Source organism: Protobothrops mucrosquamatus, unplaced genomic scaffold (genome assembly GCF_001527695.2).
Source record: "Protobothrops mucrosquamatus isolate PMUCROS unplaced genomic scaffold, P.Mucros_1.0 scaffold2350, whole genome shotgun sequence".
Lineage (NCBI taxonomy): Eukaryota > Metazoa > Chordata > Lepidosauria > Squamata > Viperidae > Protobothrops > Protobothrops mucrosquamatus.
In genome coordinates, this window is record NW_015388430.1 from 157,469 (window position 1) to 180,304 (window position 22,836).

The window sequence follows — 22,836 nt, forward strand, 5'->3', positions numbered from 1 at the left end:
AATCTCACAACCAAATTCTGTTTGGAAAATTGTTCACTATTAATCCCAATTTGGACTTTAGGCTAAATGATAATTGTCCCATATTATTTAGAGAATACACAAAGAAGCTCATTGATTCTGAACTGGGCCATCTGTTTGTATATTCTAAAATATGTGTAATCAAGATTAAATCTCAATTACATATTTTATACAAAGTATTATGCATATATAATGGTAATAATCCAAAACTGATTATGTGCCTTATAAAGAAGCTATAAATATATAGTTATGATGATTTTTCCCCATTAAGTTATTATTACTACATGGACTTTGTCTGTACTGCACTATTAGATTTTTTTTTATTTAATCCAGTACTGTTTGTCCTGATTAGCAAAAGCTTTCCAAAGTCCTCCTGAAAAATTATGTAACAGTACTGCTTATATGAAACCCTAAAAAGCTGTGAATGCAGTCTGTGATTTTTGGCATAAATCCATGCTTCACCACTAAACTTTTAAGTTTTTTAAAAATTTATTTATTTCTATCCCACCTTTATTATTATTACAAATCACTCAAGGCAGTGAACATATCTAACATACCTTCCATCTCATATTTTTCCCACAACATCAACCCTGTAAGGTGGGTTGGGCTGAGAGACAGTGACTGGCTCAAAGTCACCCAACTAGCTTTCATGGCTAAGGTGGGACTTTTTCTCCTTTGTAACCATGAATGCAATCACTGAAAGTTCTGACAGTTAATAGCATAAATAAGTTTGCTTCTCTGAAAAATCCCATCCCTTTCAATACTGTCAGCTTTTGGGCTGTGCCTCTTTAGTGCAAGGCACTATGTCAGGCAACTTGTGCAAATGAAACTTTTAAAAATGCTCAGTTCTTCATCCATTATCGATATATCAATTTATCCATATGAATTTATGCAGGAAACGTATCTCATTCTGGCATATTTGGAACATGCCTTAGTTGACATCCTTCCTAAACATGGTGCCCTCCTGGGGTTTAGAACTCAACCATCATTGCAGTCAAGGCCACGTTGGCTGTGAATGATGAATATTTAGGCCCAATGCAGCTGGAAGACACTAGCTACTCATACATATATATATGTTCTAGCACATCTTTCGGCAAAAAAATAGGCCTTTTTGTTTTTAAAACGTATGTATATGGTGGCCTATATTCTGCTGGACAGTAAAGAGGTTATGAAACTAATAGCAAGTAGGGAAATTCCAGGATTGACAAACTAGTACCAGACAAAACTGGTTGGGCCTTCATCAAATCCGAAAAAAGACCCAGCAAGAGCTCTTCCATTACAGACAAAGAAGAAAACAACAAGCGTAGCAACGTTGTCATTCCATATATTGCAGGAATATCTGAAAAGCTCAGACGGATTTTCAACCAAAACAACATACATGTATACTTTAAACCCAAGAATACATTAAGGCAGAAGCTTGTCTACCCCAAAGATAAAACACCCAAACTTAGCAATGTGATATATGCAATACAATGCAGTGAGACATGTGCAGATCTATACATTGGTGAAACAAAACAACCACTTCACAAGAGCATGGCACAACATAGGAGATCTAACCCATCAGGACAAGATTCAGTGGTCCATCTGCTTTGAAAGACAAAGGTCACTTTTTTGAAGACAGCAAAGTCCTCATTTTCGACAGAGAGGACCATTGATTTGAAAGAGGGATAAGAGAATCCATCTGTGTTAGAATTGAACACTCCTCTCTCACCAGAAGGAGGAATAAGACACCACCTATCTCCAGTCTACAATAAGGCCCTTGTAGCAGTTCAAGAAGATTCCACAACCAATTGCAACCTGATTCAGGTGACCCTCAGGGCATAGATAAACCCCCAAGTGGCCTCAATAACTCTCAGAGAGAGTGCTAACAACCAGATGACTGCAAAGAAATGCAATCCTTCCATCCACCCCACCATCCTATCACAACCTATCCTTCCATTCCCCCACCATCCAGGATCAACTGTCAGTACCTATCCTTCCATTCCCCCACCACTAGAATTGATGAAGCGTCTTGGATGAAAAGCGAAATGTTTTCTTCTTCTTCCTCAAGGAAAAAAACAATCCAATTGCCTTTTGGGGGAAAAAAAGCACCTTTGAGACAACTATGACCTGGATGACTGAGAATCTCCACCGACATTGATTGGGCTGTTAAGACTGCTGAACTACTGTTATGACAAAAGATACCTAAAAACACAGCTCCAGTGCTATTGCAGTTTATTATAATTGAACCCCCACTCTTATATTATGGGATACGCAAGATGTCCTACGTAGGCATCTATGTTTTCCAATCATTTTCCTCCTTCTGTTTGAATATTGTATAAAAGGCGAAGATGACAGGCAGTGAGCGTACTTCTTTATTGCTGCAGTAACAAACAAGTTGGGTTGGATTTCTCTTGCCCTGCGTGTTATTTGGGGGCCCTCATGATGGATCCTTATACTTATACTGGTTTTACGGCCAACACATAAAACTTCAAGAATACAATAATATTCATTTATTTTATTTATTACATTTGTTTGCCGCCCATGTGACCAAGAGGTGGATTCTGCCTTAACATAACATTGTCTTAAGAATTAAGAAAACCTTCTGTAATTTACTTTTGGGCCTATTACTAGTGGACTACTTATAAAGGTGTTCTCATTTCTACTTCTGAAATGGTGAAGAATGTCCAATATTATTGACTGGCAAAACTCCAGGATGTAATCTTGCCCCACCAAAGTGTGTCTTTAAATGCATTCATCGTTGTCTCTCTCTCAAGTTCCTGCTTTATTTTCCATTTTTAGCTTATGCTGTGCAGAAAAAAAAAACTGTTCCCTTTACGGTATCAAACTGATGAAAGGTTGCTAGTCATACAGAGAATTTACGAAGGCATGAGGGGAGGGAAAAAAAAAAGATAAGACATGAATTCACACTTCTGAGTTCCACAGATTCTTTAATGGTGAAAGTGCTGAGTACAAACTCAAGAGGTTCCAGGTAGCTTGCAGGATATTCGCTCAGGAGACGCGACAGATCTTAACAATTCAAACTGTACCCCTTTACTTTTTAAAAGTAAAGATTTTAAGTTGGTTTGAAGCATAGCATTTGCTGCCCTTTCATGCTCTTATCTCCCCAGTGACAGGAAACAACATCGATTGCAGATCTCCTTTTTTTTTTTAAAGTTATTCACTGTCACACAGCCATTTCAGACCAGAGCTAGCAATACACCACCACCCCGCACACACACACACACACACACACTTCCCAGCTCCTAACATTCATTACAGTGTAAGCAATGTCCATTATATTAATCTATTCTTGGCTGTGTTAGTCATTTTGCAGCGGGCAGCATTTCAAGAGCGTGATTCTGTTTTCCTCAGAAATGTTTGCATTCACCTTCCAAACGCTGCTTCCTTCCCCCCCCTACCCTTTTTTTCACATCACGGAAAGGTTGGTATGAGAACAGAACGTCTGCTGATTCAGTGGATACTTACAGATCGTCTTATTAAGAAGATGCTATGTAGATGTTTACATACTAAGCCTAACTCCTATGAGCCTCCAGGCAAGCACTATTCTATGGGGAACTGATTTTCCTGATGTTTTTCTTCGACCTGCAGAAGCAGCAATGCCAAAGAACACTGTGGCTGGGGGAAGAAAAAAAAAAGGATCAGGCTAAACAGCAAAATGAATGCATCCTTCATCTAGCCCTCCACACACAGCGTCAGCACAGCAAACTTGGGAACAGAACATTTGTCTGACTCGAAAGCCCAGGTCTTAGCGGTAAGGACAATGAACCACATTCTGTATATTATTGTGTTATTTTTTGTTTTTATAACTGTACGTTTTAAATGGGAGCACGTTGTTCTTAATACGCCGGTTAAAATGTTAATTTCAAGTCTAAGGAAGCCTTGAGATTTATGGGTACGTGGGGGTGAGCACACAGGCACTTCAATGCATGACCAAAAATCATTAGAGAGGTAGATTATTAGAGATTTTTGCTACTATCTGTCATATCGTAAGATTAAAAAATAATTCGAGTTAAGAAGATACGCATGCATATAAAGGTATAGACATCACATGCGAGCATAATCTCTGCCGAACAGGGTTGGTTGAGTGTTTGTTGTGGCTGGAAAAATCAATACAAGATAATTGTTGGTTTGAATCTCAGTATTTCAACAAGCTGTCCCTTTTCCTGCATCTTTTTTCCCCCTAGGGTTGCCTATACTTAGCATATAAGGATTCAAGGATGAAGACCTTATTCTTGAGCTCTAAAGAAACATACTATTATACTGAGGCACGTCTAATATTTCAACAAAGCCACACTTGTGGAAAAACATATTCAGAAAGGTAAAAATATGCAACAGTATTTTTTTTTTCTAAAACTGCTCTGAAAGCCTCTTTAAACGGCAGTGCAAGGTAATACAGTGTTGCTAAGGTCACAATTTCTTCCAAGCAGAATAAATATGAACTGCATTCAAGACAGCTTCCTTTCTATTTTATACGATGCGTTTGAAAATAATACTAATTCAGGCAATTCAAGGAAAAATAAACAGCTTACGGCTTAAGATTTCATTATAACTTCGGTCTTTTCTGATGTTCCCTCATAAAATCAACAGTAAAAAACAGACTAGATCCAATTCTGGTTATGCTTCAAATATATTTTTGAAATCCATAACAAGGTTTCTATCTAATCCAAAAGATTATCAGCTAGTTGTATGAAAGAACAGTTTATCTCTATTCATGTCAGTGAGAGAGAGAAAGATTCCGTAATCAAAACCACAAGAAGTAAAAGCAGATTAATTGTTAAAGCAGAGAGTTAAGCCAGTCTTCAAGAACACCTGCATTTGTAATATGAAGCCTTAATAGCAATGAAGTATTTTTTTTCTTTCAAATTGAATGAAGCATCGACTAAACTTCATTTAAATTAAATAATTAAAAATGCTCTCTCCCCCCCCCCCAACCTTTCCTAGGTAGAACAGTTTCAGAGAACTGTGGCCAGAAAAAAAAACAACTCCGGAGAACATTTGGAGCTACAGAAAACATCTGGAAAGCCAAAGATGAACCTACTTGAGACAGCAAAATCAGGGTTTCTAGTCTGCATTGTGGTTTGCATTTTCGTCTTTGGTGTTTTCTATCTACGGAATAAAATCTTCAAGGAAGACAAGGAAAAACTCATCTCGAAAGAGTGTGGTTTTTATCCAGATGAACTTTGCTCAGCCCTTTTTGATGGGAAAGGAGCTGCTTTTCAAATTGGCCAGCGGTGCCAAGAGGCTTTAGGGGGAAAAGAAATGTCTACTTGCATACAAACACCGTGCAACTGCTCTACACTGCAGAAGAAGCTCCACTTCATTACAAGGCCACTGTCAGAAGAAGAAAGGAACTTTTCCTTGGCGTACATCATCACCATTCACAAGGAGTTGGATATGTTTATAAAACTACTCAGAGCCATTTACATGCCTCAGAACGTTTACTGTATACATATTGATGAGAAATCATCAGAGGGTTTTAAGCAAGCTGTCCAAAGCTTGGTCAACTGCTTTGAAAACATTTTTATTGCTTCAAAGACAGAAAAAGTTGTCTACGCAGGATTTTCCAGATTGCAAGCAGATATCAACTGCATGAAGGACCTGATTCATTCAAATCATCAATGGAACTACGTTATTAATCTATGTGGTCAGGATTATCCCATCAAAACTAACAAGGAACTTATACACTATATTAAAAGTAAATGGAACGGTAAAAATATAACTCCGGGAATTGTTCAGCCACCTCATATGAAACCCAGAACTTATTTCGGTTACCAAGAATTTGTACGTTCAGGAAAATCGTATGTCTATCCAACTAATAATGTGAAAAGTGAACCACCCCACAATTTGACCATATATTTTGGGACTGCATACTATGTACTCACAAGAAAATTTGTAGAGTTTACCTTGACTGATGAACGTGCAAAAGATTTGCTTGAATGGTCAAGAGACACCTACAGTCCAGATGAGCATTACTGGGTCACCCTGAACCACATACCAGGTAAGCAGAATTATAGAATTTATCTTGTCTACTGTACATTGTTCATAAATATTGCATACTAGACAACCCTTAGGTCCTCCTTTCAGAAATATTTCTTTACCAGATTCTCAATGACTTCAACTTCTAAGGTACTTTGCCTTCACTGCAAAACTGGATACATTCAGACATGCATCTGCTATGAAAATACACCATGTTGAACTATATTGCACAATTAACATCACCAGAGAAAATGTTTTATGCCATTTTTGTATTTATTTTGTCATATACATTTTAATACTTTTTATGGCATAAAATGTTTTATAAAATTTGCCAAATTTCAACTCCACAGGAGTCATGAATCCCAGATTTTGGAAACATTCTGTAAGTTAGCCCATTTGAGGTACTTTAATTCAAAAATGTTGCCCTATGATGCATTGTTTTGCCCAGTTAAAGATTACAGGAACGAGAGGTTTTAATAATATATTGATAGATATAGGGAGACTCTATTGGAAACCATTAACCAAATTCCAAAATCTCTTTTCAGTCTGCCTTTCAGATTTAGAAAATAAATTCATAATACACCATGAATTGGAGGGCTTTTCCTTAACTTGAGGGAGGAGGGGATAAAGAAAAGCAATACTAAAACAAAGCAAAATAAAAAAGTGATATTTCACATTGTTTCAAACCCAATACTTTATATAATTTAAAAAATCAGAAGGGACCAACAAACTTGCTTTATTTATCTAGGTATCTATTTAATTCAATTTGTATGGCTACCCATCTTACTGTGGCTATTGTAGATGACTCACAATAAACTAAAACATAACTAAAATGACATTAAGGCACCAGAAGAAATCCTGTAAGAACAGCAGAGATAAAAAGCCAATAAAGTTTATAATCACATGGGCTCCACCTTACTGCCTGACTGCTAGGCCTAGGAAAGTTTTTCAGTCTTTGAAGGTGAAATACAACCCATTTTGTTATTGATATACTAGCTATCAACTATGCTGTTATATGTTCCAGACTTTTCTTGACAAATATTACATGCCCACCAACAATGAGTTTTGCCCACATTTGGGGGTTTGAGAAACATGCGATCTGTCACCCAAAGATCATGTTGACATATCTAAAAGTTGAAGACTGGGACTGGACAGGTTCTGACCAGTTGCGACTCAGAAGCATACAGTAAGCAGCACAATTTATTTTAGAATGGGAGAACCTGTTCCAGGTGTGGTTCTGTAGCCTGAGTTTGGGGAAAGTGGGTTGGAGATCCTCCCATATCTGCAGTCTCTCAAAATTCTCAATGATTTGCTTACTACCCTGACTAAAGAAACCACAGAGGTAGCAGTATAATCATCTGTATTACATCTAGAGCAGGGGTGTCAAACTGGCGACCTGCGGGCCAGATGCGTCACTCACAGGCCACGCCCACCCCAGCTCCGCAAAGGAAAAAACATTGTGATACGTCACGTGATGCGATCGAGTTTGACACACGTGATCTAGAACTTCTTTTTTCTTCCAAAAGAACAGCCCCTAGAAAGTAATTAATTCTTACAATATAAGGCATTAGCTCTGCCCTGAAGCAGTTATCATCAAATCCTTGTATTTGATGGGCAGGTATCATCAAATCCTTGTATTTGATGTATTTGTAATGGGAATTTGCATTCTTGTTCTTATTTTAAAATGGAAATGAACTTTTATTCCAAACCAAAGGCTGTACTAGTTTTGATTGATGTGCTAAGGATTGTACTCCAAAATGTAGAGGAGACCAGAGCAATTTAAATTTCACTGATATTGCTAAGAAAAATGCAATTTTGTAGTAACTTTTGATGGGGTTCTGGGAACTTCACCCAAAATTTTCTAAAGGCTTCAAACTCTGCACTTAAAAAAAATAGCACACTCATATTTGCATATTTCATAAAAAGCTTTATTTTTATGTTGCAACTGTATCCTTTGGTAACCACAGCAAAAACTTTATGGCACCTTAAAGACTAACACATTTATTACTGCCAAAACTTTCATAGCCCGTAGTCTGCTTAAAAATAGCATCTTCATAAGTGGTCTTATTTGCTTCACTGAAATGAATTAGAATTAATTGTATTTATTAATGGTTTTAAGCCGCCCACTTACAAGAATCACAAAAGAATGAAATAATTAATAGATATTGCCTTAAGATGCAGTATAGTTGTATATTTAAAAACAAGTAAAGGCAGATATAACACGTTATAGGGGAACTCACTACTATTCACCCTGGGAACAGCAATACTAGAACAATGATTCATACATCCAAAGCATAAATCTGTTTTTCAAAATGTAACACATGTATAACAAAGCTTTCCAATTGATTGTATAGATGCTCCTGGTGCTACTCTAAACACAACTTGGCAAGGAAATATACGAGCAATCAAGTGGAGAAATCAAGAAGGAGAAGTCCACAATGGCTGCAAAGGTAATTACTGAACATGACACAATCCTAGTTCATGAACCACTGAAAAGTTATCTGCCAGGTGCTCAAATATGCAGTGACGTTCTGGACATTCTGATGGGAACGGAGGGATAAAGCCCACAAAATCCCACTGAAGCAACGCTAAGAAAACTACTGTAGATGACTCAATAAGCTGCAGTACAGAATAATCCTAAATGTGAATTTAATTACAATGTGAAGCAGAAAGAATTTGCACCTACAGACATATCCAATACATATAATTGGCTGAGCTTTATCCAACTAGTAAAATTTGGTGGTTCCTTTCTTTTTTTAAAAGCAGCTTTATTCTTCCTAACTTCTTTCAAAGGAAACCAAGACATAGATTTTTCCTTCTTATTCCCCCATTTCATGTGTATCCATGTCATACATAGACATATCTGTGATCAAAACCAAATTAGGGTAAGAAGTAACTAATCTTTTTAGATTATTATGTTAAAGGGCCGTTTCTTTTCCTTTTCCTAATTCTGATCTACAGCATATTTCACTTGCTGAATGGTATCCAGCCTGGGATTGTCAATTTACAGTAATTTTTTTTCTCTTGTAGGACATTATGTCAGAGAAATTTGCATCTATGGACTTGGAGACTTAGAGTGGCTTATTAATTCTCCTCATTTATTTGCCAACAAATTTGAGCCAGCAACATACCCACTTGTCATGGAGTGTCTAGAAAGGTATTACAGAACAAAGTTGCTCCAGCAAGCTGAAGTTCCTTTGGAAACACACTGGCATTTGGAAGAATAGACTGCTCTGCACATCTGGACTAACCATAATCTCTATGGAGGGCAAAGCAGAACCAAAAACATGATACATTTCAAAATGTATGTTCCAAAGATGGATACTGCATCATAAGTATTGAGCATCTTGGACCTGAGAACAGAAAGCAACTTTCTGAACATGAAGATTCAATATGCACAGTTCTAGTGTCTTTACAAACATTAACTTCTCTGGGCCTGCTTTTTTTTTCCTTTTGTCTTACACAATTGCTCTGAAACACATAATTGGTGTATATTGTTTAGATACTTAGACAATAGTTTCTAGTCGTTGTTTAGCAACTGCTGGCAGTTATGAAGATGATGTAAAAGTAACTCTATGACCAATCCTTGCATTTACAACTGGTTGGCAGCCTGCCAGCACTTATGATTGGCCACAGATTGCAAGTTTGTAAAGCAAAGAAAAACTGCAGTAAGATCATAAGCACAATAGAAATTTACTTAACGACTGCTTTGCTTAACAACCGTGTTGTGGTCAATAAACAAGGATGAGAGAATACCTCGTCTATTAGAAATCTCTTTCTAATAGAATGCTTGCTCTTTTAAATGAACTATTTAAAAATAGCATCCTGGCTTAAGTCTCTGAAGTTAAATGCGGCTAAATGAATCATGACTTACTTGTCCCATTTAGTCCAATAAGTCTGTTTTAAGCATATCTAAATATAATTCATACATTATTTATCTTTTTTAACATCATTTTTCCACGTGCAACTTTATGTAAAAGTTAACTAATAAATTACTGAATAAAAAGGTCATAGAATTAATCAAAATTTTCTGTCATTTGGTAATACTGTTCCTTCCATTCAGTCCAACCTAATAAAGCTATATGTAAAACCAAGTAAAAACCTAGCATACACACACACACACACACACATACATACATATACATACATACATCATACATACATACATTAAGTAACATAAATTAGGAAGACAAAAATAAAAGTATATGTGGCACTCAACTAAGTCTTTATACATCAACTATTCAGATTTCATTTGAATCTATATCTCCTGAACTGAAAGTTTATACGCAGAACAGTATTAATGAAAATATACTGTATATTACTAATTTACTGGACACATGACCAAAGTTTGGCTGCTTGGCAGCCTGCCAGAACTTATGATTGGCCGCAGAGATGCTACAACTCCTCCCATCTGCCATTCCTCCCACCCACCCCCCAATGCCCCTAAATGTCAGGGAAGTTTCCACAGTGCAGCATAAAGCAGCCAGGTTACCCAGGACTGAATACACCATGGGGCATAAAGCAGCTGCCCCATGTGAAGCTCCAAATGCCCAGGAGACTTCAAGGGTGCAAAACAGTCACTCACACCCACGAAGCCTCAAACTCCTGGGAAGCTCCAACCCAGCCACTTTCACTGCCCTGCACTCATAAAGTTAAGCCAGGTCACCTGGTGATCTGTTTAATGACCACAATGACCAAAATTCCAGGATCAGCTGTATCCAGAAGTGTGATAGCTACTAGCTTAACCCACAAAAAACAATGTACCACCAGCTCAAGGTTGACTCAGCCTTCCAGTCTTCCGAGGCTGGTAAACTGAGGATCCTGATTGTTCGTGGCAATATGCAAATAATGCACTGCATTGCAAACTAACCAGAGGAGTGCTGTAAAGTGCCATGGGCCGGTATATAAAGGTAAATGCTATTGCTATATAACTATTTTGATCCAAGTGGTGGTGATGGTGGTGGGGAGCTACGGTCTGAAAAAAACACTCCATATCATGGTTTATATTTGTTTCTATGTCAGTACTTTTTACAAATTTAACTTGAATTTTTAGAAAAGATGCCCTATTGCAGTGGTGGCGAACCTATGGCACGGGTGCCAGAGGCGGCACTCAGAGCCCTCTTGGTGGGCATGCGCGCCGTCGCCCCAGTCCTAGGCCTTCAGCTGGGTTTTATAAAACGTTTTCGCTTTAGGCCTCCGCCGCCGTGTGCAAAAAAAAAAAGGTTCAATCAATCAGTCAATTTCAACTTCTTGTGGGGAAAAAAAAAGATCTTGCAAAGTTGGAATTGATTGATTGAACTTTTTAGTCCCACCCAGTCTGCTGTTACCACCACAGCCACGCCCACCCAATGGACCACACCCACCCAATAGGCCACACCCACCCGGCACCCAATGATGCATAAGTGGGTTTTGGGTTGCAGTTTGGGCACTCAGTCTCTAAAAGGTTCACCATCAATGCCCTATTGAATGCCCATAGGCCAAATAAAACTCACAAAAAAATAATTTAATGAAAGTGTGGCATCTCCCCTGCGAATTACACTTGTAAAGAAAAATTCTTTGCAGATTTCTTAAGCAGATGAGCTCAATCTTTAACATTATCTGTCTCTGATTTGTTTAACAAAGACCCAGCCATTTAGATATACACAGGCTTAGTTAAGTAAGGCGCCACTGGACTGGTGTGTATCTTAACAATGAAGAGCAAAGTATTTCTCTTTTCTCAGGAACACAGAAGGTGGATGTAGCTGCTCTAATGTGATTTGGTTACACCAGTAAAATGGGTTCTTGTACCTAAAAAGACTAAAAAAGCAATACATGGGATAGTCAGAGAACAATTTGATTTGCACTTTAAAAACTCTGTACTTTAGCCAGCTGGACTTTCATTAATTTCCAAGCACAATGAAACACATAAAGCTCTAATTAATCAAAAGTGTGCAGATAGGACACCTGAAAGTCTACCTCCTCCTATATGTACCTACTGCAATTTCTGAAATGAGACTTTATTTTAATTCTAGAAAAGTTAGGTTGGGTTCATCTCCACTGAGTTCTTAAAGGGAGGGGAAAAATCAATAGTTTCAAAAAGATTGTAATGGTTTCAGATGGATTTGACCCATTATTCACTTTCAAAATATGTAATGGAAAGAACAGAAAAAAAGGATTAAGAAATGTTTTGCAATGGAAATTAAAGGCACTGACTGGAGAAAGAAAAAAAAATCTAACTAATAGTATACACCAAGACAATCCTCCATAGCAATAGCAATGACATATATACCACTTCACAATCTTTTACAGCTTTCTCTAAGCAATTTACAGAGTCAGCATATTGCCCCCAACAATCTGGGTCCTCATTTTACCGACCTCGGAAGGATGGAAAGCTGAGTCAACCTTTGGCAGATCGGGATCAAACTCCTGGCACTGGGCAGAATTAACCTGCAATACTGCATTCTAACCACCAACACAGCTCCATAACCTTTTACGTTTGCAAACCATTCCATCTTCTATTCCAGACATGTCAAACACAAGGCCCGGGGGCCGGATGTGGCCCGCGAAGCCATCCTGGAAACAGTGAGGGAATGGCCCCCGCTGCCTTGGCCCTGGCCCTGGCCAGCCAGGAGCCAATATACAATTTTGTGGTGGCCATCTATGCTGAAACACATTCAGTCTTAGCTCCACAAGGCCGTCTAGAAACAGTAGGGAACCAGTCCCTGCCGCGTCGGCCCTGCCCCTTGGGTGCATGCTGGGGAGGTGTCACCCTTTGTGAGGAATGAAGAAATGCACCATCGCCTGGAAGTGGCAGCAAATGGCCCTTGCCTACTTCACATATCTGGCTTTATGGGCTCTGCCCTGGTCCCACCCCCTTCTGCCAGAGACCCTCAGATCTGTCCCACTCCTGCCCAGGCCCCCACAGGCACCCTTGATGCGAACGATGTAAAGCTGGCCATGCCCACCCAGCAGGCCACACACACTCCATTCACGCCCACCCAGTAGGCCACACCCACCTGGCTCCCCCCCCGAGGGCAACCGCAATGCTGATACAGCTCTCAATGAAATTGAGTTTGACACCCCTGCTCTATTCCATCCACACACTATTTCATACATTGCCTTTAAACTTTGAACTTCTCTCTCTCTGAAGATCTCATTAGTTCTTTACAGTCATGCCTTTCTCAGTTTTCTGTTTTTTTCTGTTTTTCCCAAGGGAAAGAATAGAATGAGCCAGCATGATCAAATGGTCTAAGGCAGGGGTAGTCAACCTTGGCTCTTTTATGACTCGTGGACTTCAACTCCCAGAATTCCTGAGCCAGCTAAGCTAAGCTGGCTCAGGAATTCTGGGAATTGAAGTCCATGAGTCATAAAAGAGCCAAGGTTGACTACCCCTGGTCTAAGGACTATGACTGGGGAGGGGGGAACCAGGTTCTGGTCTTCTTCTGCTACAGATGCTCACTGGACAATCCCTTTCTTACTCCAAACTACCTCAAAGGTGTATTGTAGCAAAAACAAAAAGAGCACTGTGGAACTTCCTTGTACTTCTGAGGAAAACGAGAGTAAGTACAAGTAGGAAGGAGTATTAGGTATGTGTGTCGCCTTGGGATGCTTATAAAATTAATACAGGTGGGATAAAAATCAAATAAATAACTAACTAAATAATAATAAAACATTAATCAATCAACCCTCATTCATTCTCTCTGCATGAGTAAACACATCAGTACATTTATTTTATATTAGCCATTGATTTTACTAATCACTCCATATTTATTCAGCACTGATTCATTCCTGACCCTATTTCTTGCTTTGCCATGCAACCCATCCCTATTTAACTCAACTTAATTGTTTTCTTGCCATACCCAAATCTCAAGTTACACAGGCAGAGAGGCATGGCTATGGTGAGTCACAATCATCCAGGTCACTGTTATCCCAAAGGTGCTTCTCCCCCACCACCAAAAAAAGGCAATTGGACTTTGAACTGACTTAGAACTGAAGCAGCAAAAATAAAACAACAGGAAGTCCAGTTGCCTTTTTTGGGTGGGGGGGAAAGCACTTTTGGGACAGTCATGCTCTTGTAAATCAGTCATTTTCAATTCTTTTCTTTCAATATTCTTTCTTTGCAAATTTCAACCTAGTTCTGTAAACTAAACTATGATGAGCTCTACTGTTGAGGATGGTGATTTCATTTTACACTAGTCCTCAACCTGCAACTGCTCATTTAGCGACCAAAGTTACAACGGCACTGAAAAAGGTGATTTCAATCAGTCCTCACAATTACGACCATCGCAGCATCCCCACGGTCAGACATTTGGCAACTGCCATGTATTTATGATGGCTACAGTGTCCTGGGGGTTGCATGGCTGTCATTTGCTACCTTCCCAGGAGGCTTAGTCTAACAAGCAAAGTCCATGGGGGAAGCCAAAATGACGGCAGTGATTTGCCTAACAACCATGGCAAAAAGGTCATAAAATCAGGCCCAGCTCACTTAACCACTTTACTTAGGAATGGAAATTATGGCCCCAATTGTGATCATAAGTCAAGGACTGCCTGTGTGGATGAATCAAGTCTTGAAGTAACAGAAAATAAGCCATTGATGATAATGACGATGATTAGTGTAGGGCACAGGTCAGCAACCTGCGTCTCCGGAGCCGCATGTGGCTCTTTGAGCCTTCCCATGTAGCTCCCAGCTGCCATTTGCAGAGAGAGACAGAGACAGAGAGAAGCACTTGTGCTTCCCTTCTCTCTCTCTCTCTCTCTCTCTCTCTCTCTCTCTCTCTCTCTCTCTCTCTCTCTCTCTCTCTCTCTCTCTCTGTGTATGTGTGTGTGTGTGTGTGTAAAAAAGAGAGTGGACTCATGGTGTTCTCTTGACGAGCTGAAAAGCTTATTGGGCAGGGCTCCTCCCTTGGCTGCATCTCTGTAGGAAGCAGGAAGGGCAGGAGAGAGCTAGCTAGCCCAGCTATGCTGACTCAGGAATTCTGGGAGTTGACGTCCATGAGTCATAAAAGAGCCGAGGTTGCCTACCCCTGTATGTATGTATGTATGTATGTATGTATGTATGTATGTATGTATGTATGTATGTATGTATGTATGTATAAAGTCAATAAGAAATAAACAAAGAACTCCGGGATGTAAGGCAAAAGGCTTTTTTAATTGCTGAGCTTTCGTTAACAACCTGTTAACATCATCAGAGCAAGCCCTTTGCTCTGATGATGTTAACAGGTTGTTAACGAAAGCTCAGCAATTAAAAAATCCTTTTGCCTTACATCCCGGAGTTCTTTGTTTTTATCTTATTGACTTTAAATGTCCATACCTGGGATTCCAATATTCAAAATTATCAAAGACACACACACACACACACACACACACACACCTATAATAAAGGTAAAAAAGGGATATATATGCAGTGTTATCTTCATTTTAGATATCAAAAGGGTTTTGCGGCTCCCAGTGTTTTGTTTTCAGTGGGAAACGGGTCCAAGTGGCTCTTTGAGTGTTTTGGGTTGCCTACCCCTGGTGTAGGGGGTTGTTACAGGAGTCAGGAGACCACAAGGCGTTTGCAGAGTAGTAGTTTGACTTGCCAAGGTACCAGCCCTGTTATAGGAAACTCTTGCACGCTTCCCAAGGTGTGCCACAGAAGGGCAAGCTGGCTTTGTACCAGACTGAAAGACTGGTGGGGTCCTTCCTGCAGCGTCACCCAAGGCCCACTTCCCTTCCTGGAGCTTCCTTGCAAGCGGGCACCGCCACTGGGGAAGTTCAGAGCCGTCAAGAATCCGACTGCCTGCACAGAGCACCAGCTCGTCTCTCCATTGAAGTGGTACCTATTGTATCGTCTCGCACAAAACATGCTTTCGAACTGTAAGGTGGGCTGAAGCTGAGGCGAGTGATGGGAGCTCACTCTACTACACAGAGTACGGCTCAAATTGCCAGAGCTGAGACCACCTCCCTCGTCATTAAGCCACTGAGCCACCGTGCCTCTTCACATTGCCCATCCCAGATGTAGACCAACTCTTAATCAAAGCAATACAGATATTAAAGCAGTATCAACCAGATGAAGAAGGGAAAATGTGGCCTGTTTTTACATCCAGGCTGAAATGGATAGCAAGGCACTCGACTGAATCATATTGTTCTTCCCTTCTTTTATTTATGTTGAAGGAAGGATATCATTTTGCAATTCAATAGAAGTCCCTTCTTGCCAAGTATAGAAGAATTGTTCTTCGTGCTTCATACTTTCCACACTGTGTACCGGTAATGAAGCTTATCCTACTTTTATAGCTGGGCACAGCATTGTGTCTTTTCAATAGGGTTCATTCACAGCTTGAAAATATCTCATTACAAGAAAGATGTGGAAGTGCCTTGCCTAGAGTACAGTAAAAGAGTTCATCAGCAGTGAAAAGTTGATGCAATCTTCCATTGCAGTGATCTCTGGCTTAGTCAAAAGGCCATTAATTATTAAACCTTTTCCCACAGCTATGAGTATTTTCTTTAGCAGTTGTGCTTATTTTAAATAATCTCTAACCTTATTATTGGTCATTTGTTCCATTATTTATGTGAGAAACTAAGCCCAAATCAACCACGGTCAGATGTTTCAAAAGGAAAATAGTTATTGTTTTTTAAGCATAAACCGTCTACTTCCACCGCATCCTGGAACCGTAGACATAATTTAGAAGGGTTTTCTTCATGAAAAGCAATGGATGGCAATGATTTATCCACTGGGTTTATGTTACACAAACTGGATGAAAGCTGATATTGCAGTGGAGAACTCTTCTGAAGCGTAACAGGACTTTTGAAGTAATTTTCAATAGCAATATACCATAAAATGTCAGCAATGCTTTTGACATCAACGTGGTTTTCAAGAAAATACCACATAATGCAGGTTTTCTTGAGAGAGATCATGAAAAAGAATAGATGATGTTTAGTTTTCAAGACCAAGAATTTAGAATAAAGGAAATAAAAGAAGCAGAAATATTAAAGGAATAGAGAAATGTTGATCAGGAAGAGGGGCACTGTTTATTTTATTCCTCTGAAGCAAATGGTCATGCTTTTAAATTAGCAATTTGTAATGGCAAAGTGTATTTTAAAAATCATTAGTACCTTTCATTATGCCTGCCAACGTCTCTGGGTAAAGTTCAACAATTAAATTAGAGACGTTATTTAGTTACTTTCAAGCTAACAATGCGTTTCCAGGATAAACCCTGATTACCAATTCTCCTCCCAAATTGCCTAAATTGGAGTTCAGCAGCTCTATTTATCCTTAATGTACTAGGGGAGAGGAATGGGCAGATGACACAATTAACCCTCAGGATATATTGCATACAATAACACAGTTTTCTATGATTTTCTCAAATCAAAGTAAGTTGATTTAGGTTAAAAAAAAATTGTGACGGGCTTCCTCAAAAGAACAACTCTTAGCTTGCTTTATTTAATTTACTTATCAAATGTATATTGTTCCTTTGACAGAAATGAATTTGTAGCAATTAATTATTCATATGTGGCATGTCAGCCTTACTATTATCTACCAATAGTTTGGATTTACAATGGGCACATCGCCCACAGTGGACTGACGTTCAATGGAAATTTACCTCCAAAATATACATGGAGCATTGTGCTGCCTAGCAGGCATTTGTTTCTGATTAAATAGAGACCAGTTGTGTTTACAGAACATATCGCTGACATAAATAGAATATTTAGAACATTACCGTTTGTATTCCCCGCACAAGGGAGATGACACAGAAATTCTACTTGCAAAGCTGAGTTGATTTGGGTCTCCTTGCCCTCAGTAAACCCAGTTGGACAGACTACAATTTTGCCTTTGCTAAACAAGCATCCCCCGTTCATACGAAGAAGTAAAATTCAGAACAAAGATTGTGCAATATTTGAAAAGTGCACACTATTCTGCACAGGAGTCGAGAGGTGAAAATATTTGCTGCTTATAATGCACAACTATTAATCTGTCATTCTGCCATTAAAAGTGGCATGCCACAGTCACCGTGCCTGAAATTTTTCACATGTCAACGCTCCTCATTTACAGTGTGACAAAGATTCTTCTTTGTTCTATTGGGAGGGTTGTAGATAGCATCTCAAATACTTTTTGATAAAATGTTTTATATATAACAGACTTGTCAAACACAAGGCCCGGGGGCCGGATGCGGCCCACGAAGTGGTTTCATGTGGCCCGTGAAGCCATCCTGGAAACAGTGAGGGAACGGCCTTCGCTGCCTTGGCCCTGGCCCAGGCCGGCCAGGAGGGAGCTAATGTCCAATTTTGTGGTGGCCATCTATGCCGAAACGCATTCAGTCTTAGCTCCACAAGGCCGTCTAGAAACAGCGAGGAACCAGCCCCTGCTGCGTCAGCCCCGCCCCCTGAGTGCATGCTGGGGAGGTGTCACCCTTTGTGAGGAATGAAGAAATGGACCATGCCTTGGCACTTGCCCCGGTCCCACCCCCTTCTGCCAGAGATCCTCAGATCTGTTTCACTCCTGCCCAGGCCCCCACAGGCACCCTTGACACGAATGATGTAGATCTGGCCCTGCCCACCCAGTAGGCCACACCCACTCCATCCACACCCACCCAGTAGGCCGCACCCACCCAGCCCCCCCTGGGCAACCGCAATGCTGATGCGGCCCTCAATGAAATTGAGTTTGACACTCCTGATATATAACATAGAATGAACAGAAAATGGTATAGGCTCCCCTGTTTGAGAAGGGGGTTGAATTAGAAAACCTCCAAGGTCCCTTCTGATATACTATTAAGATAATTCAATGCAAACAACCATAAGATTAATACTCCACAATTCATTAGAACCTCTCTGAATCGTGCAGTTTTACAATGAGAAAAATAAGTTTACTAGATATTTTTAAAGGTTTATAATAAAACTGGAAGCTGGCACAGTTGCTTCAGAAGATATATTAAAAAATGCAGTCATGGATGCTGCTCAGCAACCTGGTTTGTTGCATTTGGCATCCCAAGCGTGAACATTAAGATTGCCCCAAATACCACATGAAATACTCAACATAAATATCATAAAATATAAAGTATAAAATTTAAACAAAAAAAGGGAAATAGAAACACAAACGAAAACACAAAGCAAGATAGCATGAAATATAAACTTAAAGGCCTCTGAAATAATACAGTGTTTAATATTTTCTGGAAAGCCAGCAAAAGGGGGGGAGGAGGAGGAGTGTGATCTCTGCCAGGAGTCTGGTCCAAAACATCGGCACTCTCACATAAAAGCTGCACCTTCTCACTTCAGGGCCCCCAAACTTCTTGCAATGTGGGACAATTTGTTGTCTCCTCCTCGGCTGTTCTAATAGATCAGGGGTCCTCGACCGTGGCAACTTTAAGACTTGTGGACTTCAACTCCCAGAATTCCTCAGCCAATTCTGGGAATTCTGGGAGTTGAAGTCCACAAGTCTTAAAGTTGCCACGGTTGAGGACCTCTGTAATAGGTCAGGCTGATGCTGACTGGGGCAGGCGGTCCTGAAGATATTCAGGCAACCCACCATAAAGGAATTTATAAGTCAAAACAAGCATCTTACATTTGTAGAGAATTAATTATCTATTTATTTATTAAACAGATTTATTTAGCTGCCCAACTCATACATAGGTGATTCCGTGTGGCTTACAAAATTTTTAAAAACCCACCATGTCATAAAACCCATTTAAAAAAAAAAAGCACACACCCATGGCAGCAACAACACAATCAAACCAACCACTTGATCAGTTCCATCTCCATTCGTGGTCCCCATCCTGCTGACAAAACCACATTTTTAGGGCCTTTTGGAAAAGGAACAGGCTCAGAGCCAACCATAATTCAGAGGGAATGATGTTCTATAAAGAAGGGGCCACCACCAAGAAGCCCCTTTTTTGTGATCCCACTAGATGGCTATCCCTCACTGATGGTACCCATAACATATCCTGCCCCTTCCCAACCTGGTGGGCCGAGTAGATGAAATAGGGAAGAGGCAGTCCTTTAAATAACTTGACTTGTACCCAGAAGCAGATTGGCAGCCAGTGCGGCTCCCACAGAAGAGGTGACATACGCACAAGTCTAAGCTTGCACAAAACTGTTCTAGCTGCTACATTCTGAACTAACTGAAGCTGAGAAATCATGAAGAATTAGTAAAAGAATCATGGAGAAGATAAGCAGAGGAAGTTAGCAGAAAGGTGATTTAAGCTTGGGACAGAAAGAACATTTTAGGAACTGTCTCTGCCTTAACTCAATTCGGTATAACAGGGAAAAGGGAAGACGCTATCAAGTTTTCAAGATTCTGTTACAACAGCACAAAAAAACCCTCCCTTTTTACAACGCACCATGTAATGCCTTAGTTTGGAATAGAGGAGGGATGACTGGACGTAGCTGAATGTTTACTAGCCAGATGGCTTTCCTGACAACACAGAATTGCAGGAAATCTTGTAAAGTCTGTTTCTTGTATAGAGAGGCCAATGGGTAGCCAGTGCAGGGCCTGAAGAAAGTGTTGTATGCTCCCTGCAGCAGGAGCCAGTAAACACACAGGCTGTGCTGTAGCAAAATTTAATCATAACTTATTAGCCTTCATCTAACTAATCATTGCACCCAGTTAATAGTTCAGTGCATGGGCACTGCATGGATAGCTTCAAATGATCCAGATTTTATGGCAAATTAGAGTTGGATGCCATCAGCATAATGAAGACCAACCCCAGCTGCTTCACACAGACATTAAAGAGCATTAAATAGCACATTGCGGCAGGATGAAAAGACACAATAGTCTGCAATTGTCTTTGTAATTAGGATTCAAATCGAAGTAGGGCAGCACCTCCAACCTCCACCTCATGGAGACAACTCAGAGGGATTGTGCAGTTGATGATACCAAGGGTCCTAAAATATCTCGCAGGATCAACAAAATTGTTTTTTTTGTGTGTGTGTGGGATAACAGCCATGAAGCAATCAAGACTGATTTATTTCCCCAAATCACCAGGCTGGAAAAATCAAAACTCCTGATTGAAGCCTCAGTTGGTATCAATTAAGTAACATTTGTACGGTTAGGCGGGGGGGGGGGGACATGGAACAATGATATGATTCAGCTTCACAGATATGATAAAAAAATACAATGGAGATCCAAGGCAAACAACACAAGCTGAGTGGAACAACTTATATGAATGTGTCAGAACAGTGCTAAACTGAGTGAACACAATGACCTTTCTCCACCTCCTCATCAGTGTAGATAGAGGTGATAAATAAAGCAAGAGTACTTAATGATCCTCTAATATCCCAAGCACCATAGTTTTTAAATGCAGCCTTCAACGAGGGTTAATAAGTAAAGTCAATGTCTAACTACATTCTAAAGTTAAATAAAATTAAATTTAACCCTGAGACTAAAGAGATTGGAGATACAGCCTATAAATACTGGTAGTCCTCAACTTACAATCACCATTGGGCCCAAAATTTCTGTGGTTAAGTGAGACATTTATTAAGTGAATTCTGCCCCACTTTACAACCTTTCTTGTCACACTTATTAAGTGAATCGCTGCAGTTGCTACATTAGTAACATGATTAAGCGAATCGGGCTTCCCCATTAACTTTGCTTGTTAGAAGGTTGCAAAAGGTGATCACATGACCCCGGGACACTGCATCGGTCATAAATATGAGTCAAATGCCAAGCATCTGAATTTTGATCACGTGACTACAGGGATGCCACAACAGTCCGAAGTAAGAAAAACAGCCGTAAGTCAGTCACATTTTTCAGTGCCATTATAACTATGAATGGTCACTAAACAAACTATGGTAAGTCGAGGACTACTTGCATTATCTATCACAGAGGTCCCCAAACTTTTGGGCACCAGGGACCGGTTCCGTGGGTAGAGGTTTTTCCATGGACCGGAGGGGGCATGGTTTTGCGTGCTGCCTGCATCTTGCGGATGGGGCTTTGCTTGTTTGTGTGGCCCGGTTGCTGGCATGCCGCGGGCCGGTACTGGTCCACGGACCGGGGGGTTGGGGACCCCTGATCTATCAGACCCAAGAGATGAAGTATATCTAAAGTGTGTGTACTTCATTTCAGTATGGTTTTTTTTCCCCTTAACAAGTTCAGATTGGGCTAAGTAAATGTCCGTAACGATTTCAAAGAGAGAGCACACTTGGGGAACACTGCTAACTGCTAATAAAAAACAAACATTAACTGCCAGAAACATAGCAACCAACTCCTGTAGGACACATTGATCTTACAAATATGTCAGAAGTCTTACTTTTGTAGATAACTAGTGGTTTGTTTTCATCTCAACAGAGGAAAAAAACCCTCAAGAAATTACAGCTATTTGATATATTAATGCAGTGGTGGCGAACCTATGGCACGGGTGCCAGAGGCAGCACTCAGAGCCCTCTCTGTGGGCACGCACGCCATGCCCTGGAAATGGCAACTGTCCCTCTTCAACCAGCCACCCGCTAACTCGCTGAGGTCCTATGTGGCCGGATGCATCCCAGCATGGCTGGTTTCCCTCCCTCCCGTCCCATCCCTCCTAGCCTCGCATGGTCTCCTTTTCCCGGGCACGACCCACTGCATCGCCTCCTCAGCTGTCGGCCGGCTATCCAGCTCAGAGGCGGCTTCTCTGAACTGCTCGTGGCGGGCTACGGCGCTCGAGAGTGTGCCAGTCGAGGGGCTGGCAGGCTGTGGCTGCTGACAGACACTGTTGGCCCCCATGCGCTCGCTGGCCTCTGTATGCGGGAGCCAATAGTGTCAGGCAGCAGCCACTCCGACCCCTGCCTCGCCTTGCCCTGTGACAATGTCACCCCCGCTCTGCTTTGCCTTGCCTTGCCTCACCCCACAGGACGAGCCTCCTGCCCACTGCCCCACCTACCAGAGACCCCCTGGATCTCCCCCAACCCTGCCCG

General features: G+C 40.6%; 2 protein-coding genes across 3 annotated transcripts in view; one reads left to right on the forward strand and one right to left on the reverse strand.

Moving 5' to 3' along the window:
• RTF2 (replication termination factor 2) overlaps window positions 1–22,836 on the reverse strand; it is a 51,797-nt gene that overhangs the window by 17,880 nt on the left and 11,081 nt on the right. The window lies entirely within an intron of this gene.
• Window positions 3,662–10,077, forward strand: GCNT7 (glucosaminyl (N-acetyl) transferase family member 7). Of its 2 annotated transcripts, XM_015824778.2 has the most exons (5): window positions 3,662–3,772; window positions 4,206–4,339; window positions 4,963–6,019; window positions 8,352–8,447; window positions 9,028–10,077. In XM_015824778.2, the coding sequence occupies exons 3-5, from the start codon at window positions 5,050–5,052 to the stop codon at window positions 9,222–9,224; spliced, it is 1,263 nt and encodes a 420-aa protein (XP_015680264.1). In that variant the 5' UTR covers window positions 3,662–3,772; window positions 4,206–4,339; window positions 4,963–5,049; the 3' UTR covers window positions 9,225–10,077. The 2 variants fall into 2 exon arrangements, with proteins under 2 accessions (XP_015680264.1, XP_015680265.1); XM_015824779.2 differs by lacking the exon at window positions 4,206–4,339.

Coding starts and splice junctions, on each gene's coding strand:
- GCNT7 (XM_015824778.2), top strand. CDS start 5,050: ATGAACCTACTTGAGACAGCAAAATCAGGGTTTCTAGTCTGCATTGTG. Junction 6,020..8,351: donor CACCCTGAACCACATACCAG/GTAAGCAGAATT, acceptor TTGATTGTATAG/ATGCTCCTGGTGCTACTCTA. Junction 8,448..9,027: donor AGTCCACAATGGCTGCAAAG/GTAATTACTGAA, acceptor TTTCTCTTGTAG/GACATTATGTCAGAGAAATT.